This window comes from Drosophila suzukii, chromosome 3 (assembly GCF_043229965.1).
Source record: "Drosophila suzukii chromosome 3, CBGP_Dsuzu_IsoJpt1.0, whole genome shotgun sequence".
NCBI lineage: Eukaryota > Metazoa > Arthropoda > Insecta > Diptera > Drosophilidae > Drosophila > Drosophila suzukii.
In genome coordinates this window covers 74,400,273-74,412,592 of record NC_092082.1, presented here as the reverse complement: position 1 = coordinate 74,412,592, position 12,320 = coordinate 74,400,273, and the positions used below count along the sequence as shown (strand labels likewise).

The 12,320-nt window shown below is 41.9% G+C and overlaps 1 protein-coding gene across 1 annotated transcript; it reads right to left on the bottom strand.

Moving 5' to 3' along the window:
* Positions 1-4,466: 4,466 nt before the first annotated feature.
* LOC108015694 (carcinine transporter) lies at positions 4,467-11,552 on the bottom strand. The gene is made up of 10 exons (XM_065865186.2): positions 11,255-11,552; positions 10,285-10,796; positions 10,110-10,228; positions 9,379-9,541; positions 9,123-9,299; positions 8,900-9,049; positions 8,330-8,554; positions 5,982-6,109; positions 5,489-5,910; positions 4,467-4,773 (listed from the first exon to the last, which is right to left on the bottom strand). Exons 2-10 carry the CDS (start codon positions 10,590-10,592, stop codon positions 4,669-4,671), a joined length of 1,797 nt encoding a protein of 598 aa, XP_065721258.2. The 5' UTR covers positions 10,593-10,796; positions 11,255-11,552; the 3' UTR covers positions 4,467-4,668.
* Between the last annotated feature and the right edge of the window lie 768 nt (positions 11,553-12,320).

The window sequence follows — 12,320 nt, the reverse complement described above, 5'->3', positions numbered from 1 at the left end:
AATCCCATTTCCAATCCCTATCCCAATCCCGATCCCAACCCATCATCCCCACATTATTCGAACCTCGAACGTGTCATTGTAAGTTCAAGTGTAGCCAAGAGTGGTGAAGTCGGGAGCAGGAGCAGCCAGGAGTTCTCCAGCTGACTCCGCCGGATGATGATGATTGTTGGCGTCGCCAGGAGGATGAAAGTCGGAGTTGGAGTCGCGGATTTCCCCGAGCCTGGGACTTTTCGGGCCTCGTCCGATGATTGCGATGGGCACAAAAGCCAGCGGCTCATGAAAAATGCATGTGACTCGGCTGGCTCATATGTTTTATGGCTTGTTGAATTCCTCCGCCCCTCTGTTGTAGTTCAAGTTGTAGTCAAAGTCGCATCGCATCAATGCCATCGCCTGTTAAATTAATAAAGGACACCAGCAGGACCCTGACAAAAATGTTGTGTGCGGCCAAAGTTGAGGTTTGTTTTTCAACAGCTGTGCAGGGAGAGCCGACAGGAGTCTGGGATAATATGTTTAATTTTCCCCAAACATATTTCCCCAGCTCCTCTGGCCTTTTTCATTTGTTATTTCGGTCTTTTGGCCAGTGTTTCCTTTGATTTCCGTGAGTCTGGGGTTGGCCCCGCCAAAGCGCATTTGTCTAACCGAGTGGAAGTTCTCAATCCCCCAAACTCCTACTCACTTGTCCTGCTTTTTTTTTATAAATTTTAATTTCCGTTTGCATTTTGCACGTTTTTCATAATTCATGCTCTCGAAGTAACTAGATTGATGAGAACCGTTTCCAGGCGGGCATTTGCGGGCTGTCCACTGGGCTTATCCCCACCCAAGCATCCAACTACCCGGCCAAAACCAGCTTTCCAGCGAGCACCACACCGCCACTCGCATGCATAATCGTGCGGAAATGCCAGACACACTAAGCTGACCCAGGCCAGAGTCTTACTTATATATAGAGTACGTTCCACGTACATAAAGATATATCTACAGATACACACACTCGAGTGTGTGCCAGTAAATCGCTGTATCTGAGCCGAGGCATCACCAATCAGCCTGCACCACCCACTCCGCGCCGACCCACTCCACCCGGCCGGATCTCAACCCTTTCTCGGAACAGCTGCCTTGGTTGAAAGTCCTGCTTGATTCCGCCGAAGCTCCTGGTGAATGCACAGGGAACTACAAATATTAGTTCCAAAAATCATAAAAAATGGGGATATATAGGGATTTAAAAAAGGTCATGGGAACTTAAAGAAAAGAGGGACTAATAGGCCCATAATCATTTCGAATCATAGTTTATCCATTCTTTTCTTAGTTTTGTTAGGACTTTTAAACAGGGACTAAATACATTTTTTTTCAATATTATAATCATTAGTTGTGATTTTTATTTCTTGTTCCAAATTGATTTTTTTGAATCAGTAAAGATATTTTAATTTAGCCTAAAGTAAACACAACATCAGTCCTCAAAAAAAGAACAGCTTATTAATAATGATTATTCTCGTTCACTTATTTTTATTATTATACTTTTATTTTTTTCTAAAATTATTCAACCAATATTAAAATATATTTTTTCCCACGTGTAGTGCGGCTGGTGGTGCTGCTACTGCTGGTGGTTCTGCCCTTGGTGGTGATGGTGCATCCCCATAGGGCCATTGACTAATAGGATTTGAAGAGCGTAAAATTGGTTCGTTGTGAACATGAAATATGCAGTAAATCCTTTTGCGCCCCGCTGCCGTCCGTGTTTTCCTTTAATATTTGCTGCAACGTTGTTGCAGCTTAAATATTCTTACCCCGACAGCAAGGTCCTGACTTCTGCTCTGTTTCCCCATTTCCCCGGAGTCACCGGTTCGTCCTGGCCCTTTTCCCTGTTCCCTTTTCCATGGAGGCCAATGCACGCGCAGTTTGTTGCAATTTCGCGGTTCGATTTTCCCCCAACTTTCACCCACCCCATATCCCTTTACCGCTTTTCCAACGTTGTCGTCGTCGTCTCGGCGCGATGGTGTGTTTTATTATCACAAATAAAGCGCAATCACTGTTGTGGCACCCGCTTCTTGCGCCCAATCCCACCCAATTTTCCGCCTTTCCACCGCTTTTCCACCCACCGAAGGAAGCCCAAGCAAGCATTGCATTTTTCATGTCTGGATTTCGTTCGTGTGGCAGCCTGAAATATTGCAAATAGTTTGGCTCCTTCTCAATTGCGTGAAATATGAAAAACCCTGGGAAAATTTGTAGTAAAAGCCTCGCCGCTGCTGCGGCAATGCACTCCAGATTTACTTTTCATTTTCGTTTCGCTGCGATTGCAGTCTCCTAATGTTTGCCTCTTTAATTGTCCCTGTTGCTGCAAATGGCCGGGCATTTGTTTTCATTACTGCCAGGACGAGGCAGCCCAGGAAGGACGAAGGACGAACTGGACCCAACCGGAGAAGAATCAGTTCTCCAGACGAGCAGAAGCTGAAGCTGTGGGGGTAATTTGGGTACACTGGGGAGAAAAGGGCAGGGATAAGATGAGAAAGCTTATTCTAAAATTAAAGTACATTTTAAGGGGAATTTCTAAAATACATATACCTTTAAAAGAAAAACAACTTAAGTTTAAAGATAGAAATGTTATTACTTATTGCCAATCTAAACGAACAAAACCTTTGTACTTATATTTCTATTAGATTACTTACTTTAATAGATTACAAGTGTCAGAACTTGAAAGAGACTAATACATACAATTAAGCTATTCATATGTATACATTTTTTTAAATAATTATAATAATGGTCTTGTATTAGGTCTTGTATTAATCACTTTATAAGGATTTTTAAGCCAGAAAAAAAAATTTGGTGATCTTTTTACTTTACCATAACATATCTTATGAAAATATATATTCTATCGATCATTAATTCCACTCTATAGATAGGAATAAGAAATATTAATCCTACATAAATGGAAGAACTATTTTATAAATGCTTAGAGATTTTTCATGCAGTGTGGCAGCCTTCCCTGGCGACAGCGATAATTGTGAGCCGTATTTATGCAGTCCTTAAGAAGGCCGCTCCTCGATGCGAATGGCCGGGAATCCCTTCTAATGCCGCTCAGCCGGCTGCCAAGGACTTTTGCCGGCCGTCTTACGGCTAAGCCGCCTCAAGACCAGGACTCCGCCGCTTCCATCGTTCATTCAACTGCAGCTCGGCTGACTTCCGGCGTTGCCTTTTATGATAAATTGAAACAAATAGCCACCAACACCGGCACAGGACCTGGCTTATCAGAAAATTGCGCTCAGCTGTTTATGAAAGCATAACAATGTTAGCTGCCCCGGCCATTTCAGAGCTCCGGCTCCAGTTCGAGGTCCAACCTAGGGCCAACATCAACATGATCATCAAACTGAATGGCTGTAGTCCTGCCCCCCATCCTCATCCTCATTTTGCTCCTTGGCCTGGCTTGCTGGCTGGTCGTCGCAGCACATAACTCACAAGTAGGATAAACAATTTACTTATCGCCACTGCAGCCACGCCAGCTGAAGTTGGAGTGGGAGTGGCTTCTTACCCGGACCAAGAACAAGACCAGGACCAAGATTCAGTCTCCGCCTGAGACGTTGCCACATCAGCGCGCCACATTGGCAAATAAATCATAATAAATAACTTGAAAAACGAAACACCTTTGCGCACAAAAGTTGCACGTCCTGTTTCTGGCAAGCCGTACGAGTAAAAGTTTTTACCGGGCCAACATGGTTAGTTCAAGCAGGGTCATATCAGTCTGCTGGAGAAAGTTTAGCTTGCCAATGGCAGCGATAAGGTGTGAAGACATTAGGGGATTTAAATGGGAAATCTTTAATATTAAAAAAGATATAATATTTAATTTAGGTACTAGGGAGAATTTTTATAGTAAAATAATGTGTTTTTTCAGATTTTGTTTAAGAAAGTGTTTACTAAACAAGAAAATTTAAGAAATGGTCTCTATAGAGACCTCTATCATAAAATAAAGTTTAAAAATAAAGTTTACTCTTAAAATGTGTGTATTTAATGTCCTTTTTAAATGCATTGCTTCATCCATATTATATATAAATATATTATACTTTTTTTTTACCATTTACATCATTTTTTAAGTGCATCCCAACTTCGGCATACCATTTTTCCCGAACCCAATACATTATATTTCTCGTTGCCGCCGACAGTTGGTTTTGGTATTAGTGGCTGCTTACAGTTTAGCACTTGGCCAACTTCCAGCGAAAAGGGCCAGAGACAGAGACGAAGGCTCAATTCCTGCAACTGGTGATAAAAATTGATACATAACTTGCATAAATCAGACGCCTGCCACGCATTACGCATACGCCATGTGTGCGGTCCTGGCGGGGCGTCATTTATTAAATTAGCCACAGCATTAGCCACCCCAGGTAATTTGTAAATTTCTGACAGATGCGCTGATAAACTCATTGCCGGGATTTCTTTGTGCGCCAATGGTCGGGGGGCGTTCGGGTGATTTGTGATTTATGCGGGTCTTATTACGGCTGCCTACATAACAATACTTTATTCGCAATACTTGGGGCCAAACTTAATGTAACATCACAAGGGTAACGTGAGCGGTAAATGGGAAAGGGTAAGGATACGGGTGCGGATACGGATACGGGAATCGATTGCCAGCGAGCACTTCGACATCGAAGGAGTTGTCTCGAGGATTCAGGGATTCGGGCATTCGGGAGTTCAGGGCGCCGTCTCCGAGCGTCTGAGCCTGGCCAACTCCGGATGGGATGACAGCCTGTCGTCCTTCTCCGCCGCCGGCGGCGGTTTCGGCAGACTGAAGAATTTCTGTAAATTAAATTTGTGAAAAATGAAATTAGGCTACGGCTGCTTTGCATAATTTAGATTATAAATTAGATGTGCCAGCACAACTCCAACGTGGCTCATTGCTCATGGAGCGGAAGAAGGTTGAAGAACCGTTGCCACTTTGGAGAAAGTAATTACAGTGAAATTGCCTGGGCTGCTTTTATACTTGGTTAAAAGTTTGTAAAATCTTTGCCAATTTATGTCCTTGATTGTGGCTGCATTTTAGATTAGTTAAATATTAAACTGATCATTGACATTATGGTTTTTTCGTTTGTTATATTGAAAATGTGAATATAATTAAAGATATTCTTTTTAAGATCAGATAGATTTTGGATATACTTATAAGTTTTTTGAACTTAAATTTGGAATTTAATAGATGAGTCAATAAAAATATACAATAAGTGTTGAAAATGCGAACCAATTACAACAAGTTTCATAGTTAAAAATGTAATAGGCAATAATATTTAAGAATCAAAAATGTTAACTTGTTTGGGGCTTGTTTAAGAGTTCAATTAAATAGAACCATGAAAAAAAACCTAGTTGAAGTTAGATCATGAATACTGATAAGGCAATAATACATATTTAAAGCCTCAGAGAAGAGCAAGAACTCGATTATTAACCTTTTCGTCACCCCTTTTTTTAGTCTTATATGAAACCCTGAGATACAAAGTAGGAAAAGACCCCTGATTGCACTCACATCGTGTTGTCCGAAGTGCCTGGCCTCCTCCATGGTGTCCGGCAGCTTCTTGTGCAGGGTCTCCGGGAGGAAGAGGGCTCCGATGCCGCCCAGCAGGAAGAGGACGCCCAAGATGTAGTACGGCGCCCGGATGTCCACGGTGGTGCCCAGGTAGACCAGGTACGGGGCCAGCACTCCGATGGCGTTGGCCAAAATGGTGCCCAGGGCCACGCCCGTCTGCCGCATGCACGTGGGATAGATCTCCAGGCACTGCAGATTGGCCGTGAAGAAGGTGAGGGCGTTGAGGAACTTGATGAACGTGGCCAGGTAGATCATCAGGCTCTCGTACCGCTCGTCCGTCGCATACACAATGATGGGCAGACAGGTGACGAACGCGATGAGGAACGAAACCGAGTTGGTGAAGCGCCTCCCGTACGTATCGCCTGGAAAATAGCAGAGATGGCCGTTGATGGACTGCTCCAATCAGCGTGTCGTCACGCCCCGCAGCACTCACCCATGTAGCGGCCCACCACGTAGGCGGGGATCTCCACAATGCTCTGGTACAGAAAGTTGAGGAAGGGATTGCCCGCCATGCGGGAGCTGAAGAGCACCAGCGTGAAATAGGAGACGGCCACCACGCACCTGCGAACGGAGGGAATCGGCAGTTAGACATGCAAATTGCTTTCGGTGCGAAATCCTCAGTGCAGTGAGGAAAATTAATTGAATATTTAAAATCCTTGAAGTGTTAAAACTTTTTTGGGTCAATCTATAGATATTCGTGAATACAATAAATAAATAATTTGACTGATTTTTAGATACATCGCGGGCAAGAGTTAATAGATTGTTAGTTTCTCTTCAAGTTGGGTAATTTACACAGCCCTCGTGGACAAGAATAAAAATAGAGGCATTTTTGACATGTAAAAGTAAGAATCACATTAGTCCTTCCAAAATAAAACTCACAAATAATGATTATTTTGGTTCCCAGCAATAACTTAACTTTTTCATTCTAGCATAATTTCTAGCAGGAATCTTAGGAATCTGCATGCCTAATCCCACAGTTTGACCACCAATGCGCGAAATAATATTAGAATAAGGAATGCCATTCACCGTTGAACTCGTTATTAAATTATTGATTGGAACGAAAAACAGCAACCTCTAATTTTTGACCATTTTTAAAAAAAATATGTTTTATGCCTATTATCTAGGCGCTTTGGGAATATAAAATGGATTAATTTTCCTGACGAAATTGTTCTGCACTTGCGAGTTTAACGCCTAATTTCTTGCTCTTTGACACCAGGGCAAAAACAAATCGTTGACCACCTGCTCATCTGGTGTTTGAAATTTAAAATCGTTAATTTACTTTAATAAATTATAAGAATTCCTTACAAATTTTCAGCCAAAATGCTGGATTTGTGGCTCTCCAGACACCAGGCAAACAGAAAACTTAGCAAGTGACAACTGATAGCCAAAAGTGAACTTAAACAACTGTTACTTTTCAAGATGGCGGCCCTTCACATATTTCCCCTCCCCCTTTTGACCAATAGGAATTGATCTCCATGGGAAAGAACCGTTGGTTGCAAGCCAAACGCAAACCAGAGATGAGCAACCATGACCGTGTCACCAGCTTATCACGAGCTTGTCACTATCTTGTCACGATCTTGTCACGATATGCACGAAATAACAGTTTAGTTCTATGTATTTGCTTCGGCCGTGCCAAAAGGAAGAAATCACTAAGTCATCTCTAACTAAGCTTGGAATAAGCTAATCAGCTGATCGTTTTACACCTACTAAACGTTTATGTTCGCCTGGTGTCTGAAATAAAAAATCTAGCAATTTGAATAGTTTCTCAATGAGCAAATTTGGTATTTTGGACTAATAATTTCTATTTATTGACATTTTACTAAGGTCTGAAATACAATTTCTTGATTTCTGACACAGGCCAACATAATCCGTAGTAGGTGGCTGCTGGGCGTTAACATTTTCTTAATGGAAGAGAACCGTTAGTTTAGTGGAAGCCGACTAGAGGTGGGCTTTCGCTTGGTCGGCAACAAAAGGCCTTACATATTTTGAAATGACACACCTCTAGAAAGGCCTTAAAAACTAATCGTTGGCCACCTACGAATTTTCCTGTTCACCTGGTGTTTGAAATTGAAAAATCGCTAATTTGCTTCAACAAATTGAAGGGCTTCGTAACATTTTTTCAGTCAAAGTGCTGGTTTGTGGATCTCAGTCACCAGGCAAACAGAAAACTTAGCAAGTGACAGCTGGTTGCTAAAAGTAAACTTAAATAACTGTTAATTTTCAAAATGACGGCCCTTCCATATTTCCCCACCCCCTACTGACCAATAGAAATTGATCTCCATGAGAAAGGACCGTTAGATGAAAGCTACGCGAAGACTAGAGATGGGCAACCATGGCGGTTTCACGAGTTTGTCACGATCTACACGAAAGAACATTTAAGTCCCGTGTATTTGCTTAGGCCGTGCCAAAAGGAAGCAATCACGAGGTCATCTCCAAGTGAGTTCTGATTAAACTGACCAGCTGATCGTTTTTACGCCTGCTAAACGTTTATGTTCGCCTGGTGTTATAAGAAAAAACATGTACTGGAGTAAAAATATTTAAACAAGTTTAGATGATGTTTAAAATTGTAATAAAAGGATTAATTATATACGTAGAAATGCTAGTCCAATCCTTAATATTTAAAAGATGTTTAACCCATTTAATAAGAATAGCTCTTATAAAAGACATGGTTTTTGCGGAAATAAGTTATCTAAGAACACTAAATGAATTTTTCATGATTGACCTAGGTCCTATCTATGCTAAAGATCCATTATTTTCTCCCAGTTCATCCCCATTTCTCACCAACTGAAGCCCATGATGATTGTGTTGCGGGCCAGCCGCCAGCCAGCAAAGAGCGATGCCATGCCGTAGGTGACGTCCTGCTTGTCCCGACTGTAGATCTCGGCCAATTCCTTCTCGGTCATGTCGAAGCGATGGCCGTTTATTTTGGCTATCTTCTGCAGTTGGACAATGGCCTCCCGGAAACGCTGTTTGCTAATCAACCATCGGGGCGATTCGATTACATATCTGTGGGAAATTCACGATTATTCAGAGTGAAACAGGATTTATTGGATGAACATGGGAATTCGCTTGAAATCGGTCTCATGAAAAGGGGTGGAGATACTGAAGAAGTAATTAATGTCACAAGAGAAATTTAAAAGATTATCAGCTTTGGGATATCTAGATTATTCAGAGTACAGGACTTTTCTTTAGAACAGTTATGGTTTTATATTTTCACAAATGGCTCTATATTTTCTGGCAAAGTTTGTGATTACTTCTCATGAAAAGGAATGAAGAAACTTAAGAAATAATTAATGTCACAGCAGAAAGGAGGTGATTAGATTTGGAATGGGCTATCACTGCGTGACTTACTTGGACAAGAGCAGGGCCATCGCTGTGGGTATCGAGGTGAGCCACATGAAGGAGTCCCAGTGGCGCAGCCACCAATAGAGCAGAGGCATCAGGGTGGTGCCGACGGACCAGCCGCAGCTCTGAAAGAAGGCAATTCGACTGCGGTCCTCCCTGGACAAAACAAAAAAACGGAGGAGTGTGGGTCAGCAATAAAAGTTGGACGGAAACTTTCGGAGAAACTTACTCCCGTGAGATCTCCATGCCGATAATTTGGGGCGATTGGAAGAGGCTGTTGACGGTGAGGCCCACGATGCCGGTCATGATGAGGAACCACGTGTACGAGCTGGTGCACATGATGGACCCAAAGCGGCCCAGGGAGCAGAAGACCACACTGATGTAGTACACGAACCGGCGACCATAGCTGCGGCCAAGTGGACAAATTCAATTACCGGCGCTGCCATAACTTAGTTAGGTTGGAAGGTGGAAGTCGCGCTACTTACGAGTCGCCCATTTGTCCCAATATAAATGAACCGGCCACCTCCGTCACACGACCCACCACGAACACATTTGTCACGAACAAATCCTTGGCGCACACCCAGTTGTGGTCCGTGGGGATGGTGCTGTCGTACCAGGTCGTGTCGTAAGTCCACCCGTTCTGGCAGGCTGAAAGGACGAGTGGGCGGTCGTAAAATGCATTCGAGTGCAAAGTTGCAAATATTTATAAGAAAACAGAGCAGGAGAACCAAGTAATTTCGTCACTAATCCGGCAAATGTATGTATTTACTTTATCTTTGTTTGGTCGAAAACGGGAAGCTCGATAAATATTTGGCAATAAGCCCAGCACTTGATGAGGTTTATCGGAAAGTTAACACAAATAAATAAATGTTATAGCTTGTTAAAAATTCGTTTAAATTCGTTGGATATATCCGAAAAAGATATTTATAATATCTGTAGGTTAGGAATCTTTTTGGTTTTTTTTACTGCCGTTTGGTTATTAACTTGTAAAACACAAGATGTTATAAGGAATGAATATTATAAGATCTTATTAACTTTTTATTGCGATTTTTAATAAAGTACAAATAATATTTATGGCTTAAACCTGGCTTACAACTCTTTGGTTTTAACAAAACTGATTAAATAATTTGTAAATTATTAGTTATAAATATAAAGCACCAACAGACACATCTCTTAAAATTGTATTCTACTAAAAAGCAATGCTTTTTCTACTCACCCTCTGTTGTTTTTGTCCGCTGGCTGGTATTCCAAGCGGACCAGTCCGTGATCTCTGAAAAGTTCATCTGGTACACCTCACAGTTGCTAAACGTCTCCCTGCCACGGTTGTCGGCCTGTCTATTCCAAAACTAGATTCAGTTTATTGTATTTGGATGGATGCACTCCCCACTTACTTGGGCAGGGTAATGTCTCGCCACTCCTCCAGCGTAAAGTTGGTGTTTTCCCTGCCCGACACAGTGCACCAGTGATCGGGTATGTTGAGGGCCAGGATGATGTTCATGTAGATCATGGCACCGCTGCAGGCCAAACCCCCGACGAACAGGAAGTTGTATAGGGTTTGATAGCGACCATGGTTGCCGGCTTTCTCCATGACGGTCTGGAAGGGATCGTTGAACTCCGAGTCGTCAACGTCCATCTGGGAGAAGTGTCCCGAGACCTGGGAGGCCTTCCGGCTATACGCCTGTTCCTTCTTGTCTCTCATATTGCACTACCAGTGTTCCAAGTGCCGGTGCTTTAGTCCCCAGTCAGTCGTAGGGTCTGATAAGCAGAATAATCTTTATGGCATCTGGGGTGCAGAACGAAGATCGGATGAGGAGATTGCTCGGCAATTAGCTCCGGAAGATTGTCGTAGCTTCTAACCAGACACTTCTGGCCACGCCAGTTGGCGCCTGTCAGTTTTTAGTATCTTCAAATTATGAACATAAAAACTCATTAAGTCATATATGATTGGAACCATAAAACCATTCATAGTTATAAGCTGCCTTGGAATTATAGCCATAATTTTCTAATTGAGATGTGGGATGTCAAAGCACTTTGAAACTGAATTATTCTGTTATTTAATTATCCAACGGAATAATGGGATGTTATCTTTATAACATACATTTTTTAAAGTAAACATTGGTTGCACGCTTTAACAGTCTACATTTCGTCGTATTATTATGATTACTAAGAGCTAGTAAATGTCTTGCTGGTATGAAAAAGATTTTAGATTTGTCAATGTACAGGCTTTTATTCATCATAAGTCCATTTTACAAATCATTTTTACTCTTAGCAGGTTAACTGGTTAAAAAAAGAGGTTTTTTGGTTTCCACACAACCCAAAAATCTTTTACAAGATAGAAACTAACTTCTTGATTTCACTCACCGCTGGATTTAATTGAGTGCACGAAAACTTGAATATTTTTGATACGTTTTCTGAAAACTTGACTTCTTCACACTTTTGATTTGGTATTTTGAATTTTTGATTTAAGTTCAAGCTTCATCCCAATCTAAGGGAAATTTGGAAATATAAACGTATTCTGCCAGCTTTTTTGCACTTTTCACATCCCGTCGCGAAACGGTGAAACTTTTGACTCCAACGCCTGCGAGAGCTCATCAACTGTGGCCAACACACGGCGGTGTTGTTCTGACTGCTCCAAGGGCTGTGGAGCGACTTATCAGGCCAAGACGGGTATTATAAAACAAATTACTGATAACAGAACGTCTATCTGATTTACACAAATGTGTATAACCATTCCGAGAGCCAGGCAATCTGAACCTGTCCGAATTTTATTCTGAAAATGATGGCTGCCCCGTTGAGCAGGTTATGTTTTTTCCACTGGGCCCTCAAATCTAATCACCTTTCTCCACTATCACTGATAAGGGCTTGGTAAGTCATCATGCTAATCGGTGGTACAGCAAAACAAATGGTTAATTAGGTTTTAATAAAGTCGGGGAATCTCACATTATTATAATAAATATGTAAATGGTCGTAAAATTGTTTACATTTCAATTGCTGTCACTCATATAAAATGAACTATTTTGATTGATATGGGGCCTCCAGGCGATTGCAGATGCAATTTCATCTTTATAGAGGCCATAAGCCAGTAGCCCACCGAGTTCGTAAGCCTCTCAGCTCTGATAAGATAGGATTCGGGATTGAGAAATATTTTTTCGGGGACTAGACAAAGCAAAGACAGGCGGCTAAACGTGAGTTACAACTCCAAACTAAGCCCGATTAGGATCCGTTGAAATAAAGCTTTTTTGACAACATCCATTGCACTTGCACTTTAACGTTAGGATTTTATCTGAATTTCTTCTTCGTATTTTATACTTTTTTCTGTTGTTTCTATTTGCTTATTAGATTAAATAAACGTTTATCTTGGGGCTCTGTTTGAGCTGCTCCCGCTTTTGACTGTCGACTGGGACTGGGACTGAAACCAAGCCGAGAA

Bases quoted from the DNA above. Each gene is read 5' to 3' on its own strand.
- LOC108015694 (XM_065865186.2), bottom strand. From the start codon at position 10,592: ATGAGAGACAAGAAGGAACAGGCGTATAGCCGGAAGGCCTCCCAGGTC. The intron at 10,229-10,284 runs GTAAGTGGGGAG...GTTTTGGAATAG, and splicing joins CGAGACATTACCCTGCCCAA to ACAGGCCGACAACCGTGGCA. The intron at 9,050-9,122 runs GTAAGTTTCTCC...TGTTTTGTCCAG, and splicing joins GGCATGGAGATCTCACGGGA to GGAGGACCGCAGTCGAATTG.